This window comes from Leishmania braziliensis, chromosome 25, assembly GCF_000002845.2.
Source record: "Leishmania braziliensis MHOM/BR/75/M2904 complete genome, chromosome 25".
NCBI lineage: Eukaryota > Euglenozoa > Kinetoplastea > Trypanosomatida > Trypanosomatidae > Leishmania > Leishmania braziliensis.
The window spans coordinates 165,542-169,564 of record NC_009317.2 but is presented as its reverse complement, the minus strand read 5'-3'; the positions used below and the strand labels follow the sequence as shown (position 1 = coordinate 169,564).

General features: G+C 61.9%; 1 protein-coding gene across 1 annotated transcript; it reads left to right on the top strand.

Moving 5' to 3' along the window:
* Positions 1 to 181: 181 nt before the first annotated feature.
* Positions 182 to 3,862, top strand: LBRM_25_0490 (conserved hypothetical protein; the record flags this gene model as incomplete). Its single annotated transcript, XM_001565504.1, has 1 exon — positions 182 to 3,862. One exon carries the CDS (start codon positions 182 to 184, stop codon positions 3,860 to 3,862), a length of 3,681 nt encoding a protein of 1,226 aa, XP_001565554.1.
* Between the last annotated feature and the right edge of the window lie 161 nt (positions 3,863 to 4,023).

The following is a 4,023-nucleotide window of genomic DNA, read 5'->3' as shown; positions in this document are numbered from 1 at the left end:
CGTAGAGGTGTGTTTCCCCCCCCCTCCCTCCCTCCCTCCCTCCTTCCCTCTACGTCCGTCACAGTAGCCGACGTTCGCGGCCTGTCTCAGCTCCTCAGCCCCCACACGTGTCATCCTCTGTACCACCACACCACCCACCTAAAACAGCAGCACAACCCGTGGCACATCAGCCATGGAAATGATGCACGTGCGCAGTGAGTCGCCGTGCGAAGCGCCACAAGAGGAAATTCCGCTCCTTATTGAGGACTTCAGCTGCGCCAACAGCTTTGAGGAGCACGTCAAGGCCATTGAACAATACCTGGCAGACTTGTTGGACCGAGAGCCTCTTCTGCAGTCTTTTCTTGTGACCCCTGCATTAGCGGCGACGGGCGGCGACGTACCCGCGGACGAGAAGAATGAAGCAGACATTGAGAGTGGTGCCGCAGCTTCCGCCTCATCACCGGTGTCGTCCACGACTGCCTCGTCGTCGCCCGCGCCTCTCTTGATAGATAACGACGCGGCCAGTCCTCCCACTGCATCAAAAGTGTTTAGCAGGACTATCCCCCTCTACGCGACGGCACCCCTATCGCTTGACGGGGACTCGTCGATTGTCGTGGAGGTGCACGTTCGCGACGCGGACCACCCCATCACGCAGCAGTACTGCACTCCACTCTTCTTCCTCATACGGAAGGTCATGGTGAGCGCGTCGTACCGGGAGAGCGAAACCAGTTATTTGCTGTCGCTACTCTCCACAGGAGTGCGGCAGGCGCTGCTTCAGCAAAAGAGCCGGGTCAATGGTGGCGTCCTTCGGCTGTGCCCAGAGCCCAGCCGCGCTGCAGCACCTGGTTGCGCACCGCCTTCACATCGGCAACCGGCCGCGACGGCGAGTCTCCTGCCCTCTCCCTTCTTCTACCCAGACGGATGTGCGCCGTGCTTCGCCCCCGCTGGGGATTCATACAAGCAAACCTTTGTTGGTTTCGCTCCGCCGCTGCCGGCCTGTGCCGCGCTGCCACCAATGCCAGCGTCGTCTCCGGCGATCAGTGCCGCCGAGTGGACGCTCTTGCATCAGCGCAGCTTCACCACACGGTTCCTTGCAGACGCCTTCGGCCGCATTCCGGTGCACTGCCAGTCCCTCTCCGACTACATCGACCTCTTCCAGCTGCACGTGGGGCAGCACAGTCGCATCCGCAGCGACGATTTCGACGGAATCTGCGTGTCCCTGTGGAAGAAATACGTCCTGCCGGTGCCGTGGAAGTTTCACCCATATGGACTGTCTTTGGACGACTCTCAGGCTACAGACAGCGAGGGTGCTCCGCTCTCCGCTGCGTCATTCTCCCTCACCTGGGAGAACGTGCTGCGCCGCGAAAACGAGTACGCCAGGCTCCTGTGCGGCGGCTTCACCCACGACTTTGGTACCCCTGTCCCTCCGCTGAAGCACGTGCAGTTCCACTTCCAGTGGAACCAGCTGCACGATATCGAGACACACGAGGCTGCCGGACGGCCCAGTCACCTCGACCCTTTTCAGTATGCACTCGCCAGAGCAGCACCCGGGACCCCCTCCCCTACCGCGCTATTCTTCAGCAGCGTCACGGCGGCGCAGGCAGCACAGCGTAAGTGCTCCATTACGGTCCAGGCGGTGGTGCGCGATGACAAGGACATCCAGCATGGTGTGAGTGGGCACCTCGCAGAGGTATTGGCGAAGGGCTATCTGGAGTCTCTCACGAGCGCAACCGCGGTGCGCAGAACGTCTGCACACGACGCTAACAATGGTCGTGGTGGGCGAGGTGCTGTCACCCATGAAGCGCAGCAGCCCGAAGACGGAGCCAATGACGGCGACGGAACCGCCGAGGAAAGCGAACGTGATACGGACGAGCGTAGAGGCGGCCGCTGCAGCGAGGCGGAGCTGCGCGACATGGCGGCCCGTATTCTGGAGTGGCCAGGTGCCACAGTGACTCTGCAAGAGTCCCTCATCCAGCTCTTTGCCGCGCCCCTAGCATCGGAAGACGACGATGACGCAAGTGCGTACGGAGACGGCGACCCCGGCGCTCGACAGCCTGCGGAGGCCACTCTCGAGGCCCTGAGTAGCAAGCGAGGTGAAGCAGTGGTGGCGCGTCACCTGCGCAGTCTCTGGGGAGAGTGGGAGGCACACCAGCAATCCTGCTCCAGCGAGGCGAGCGCGCTGCACAGGCAACGACGCGAAGGTGGCGCAGAACATCAGACGGACCTGCGCCGCAGTTACTTCCCCGACTCCTTTTTCGCCCGCTTCGCCTTCGTCTGTGTGACGCAGGCGCTGCCCCCGACAGATGTGCGGACGCTCTGGCGACGGTGCCTCGATTCCCTTCATCGGCTTTTGTCAGATGCCCCGCATGGGCAGGAGGAGAAAAGCTGGCAGCGCCTTTTGAACTGTCTGGCCATGCCTCCAGAGGACCCGCCCGTCGACCTTCGTCGACCACTGCTTATGCAGAAGCTGCAGCTGCTGCGCTATGCGCAAGAGGCACTCCTGCGCCCATCGGGGGACAACAGTTCGCCGACTGCGCCCACGATGAACACAAAAGCGGAAGAGGATAGGCCCGATACCTCGCTGGCCACGAGGCCTGCCCGACATCTCATAACGAATGGTGAGGTGCTGTGCGTCCCTCCACCCCTGCCGCAACCGCCGACCACGACGGACGAGGTGATGCAACGCGCAATAGAGCTCAACTCCCTCGACGCAGCTGCCGTGGAGAGCGCCAGTATTGAGTGGCTGCAGACGGACGCGCTATACAACGACATGTGTCTTTTTCTGCACGTCAACAAGGCGCACGAGGGCCGCATCGTGCGCTTTCCCGACTTTGTGCAGTGGCACAGTCCTCGCGACTTCGTCGCTTCGGCCGGGGCGGAATCGCCTACCTCGCCGTCACTCGAATCATCGTCACCGTCTCTCAGCGACAACTACTACCTGTCAGAGCGCATGCAACACCAGCAGGGAGAAGGGGAAATCAGTGATGGTAAGGGCTCGGCGCATGTGTGGTGGTCTCTGTGGCGTCGGGCGGTCCCTCGCTCTCGCGATGACATCATCCAGGGCCTCTTTCAACCACTCGAGCAAGCCACCAAGGTGCTTACCTGGCTCGCTGCCATACCAACAGTGGAGTTGCTGCTAGAGGTGAGCAACGCCTCTATCGCCAACGCGCTGCACCGTATGCTGTGTCACCGCTGTGTTCTCGGAGACGACGGAGCCCATCGACCCAATGGACGCGGCCGCCCTCGCGACAAGGCCGAGTGGAGCTCACCAAAGTCATCCTCTACCCCAGAGGCACCAAATCACGCCATTCCGGCCACCCCGCGCATCCGCGCTCTCCACCGATACGTTCGAGACAAGTGCACAGCCCTCACCAAAGACGTGGAGGCAGCGTCGGCCCTCTTCCTCAGTAGTCGTGGCGCCTTCAGCGAAGGTGCTGCAGCGCAACAGTCAACAGCTGGGTCGGAGGCCATGATCACCGAGGTTCTTCGCGGGCTCTTTGCCAATGCCCTTCACCACCTCGGCGAGATCGAGGTCAGCGTGTGCACTGCGGTGGGACTTCAGTACCTCTTGGGTTTTTCGACAGATCCGGAGGTGACTTCCACCGTACACGCCCTTAGCTCCCCTGCTGCGGAATCCCAGCAGCATCAGGCAACCAGTCTGCAGATGCGCGCCGTCACGGTGAGCATGGCGACGTGGTCGACAGCCTTCGCGAAGCAGTTCGTGCGGGCAGAAACGCGTGAGGTGCAAGAGAGCATGGTGCGTCTGACGTGCATGGCAGAGCGCCCGCTTGACACGTGTGCCTGCTTCCAGCAGCTGGTGGTGCACCAAGACACCTCGCGGTCTCTCCGCCTAGCCCTTGCACTGACGGAGGAAGTGCTGTAGAGGAGGGGAGATGGTGAGGGGACAGGAAGGGAGGACGGTGCATCGAGACAGTGATGCGAGCGAGTGCACTCCCTTTCTCTTTTTCATCCTCTTCCCCGCTTTCTACAGGCTTTCCTCCCCCCTCTCTCCCTCGCCTCCAGCTCCGATTATGGTGACGTGTT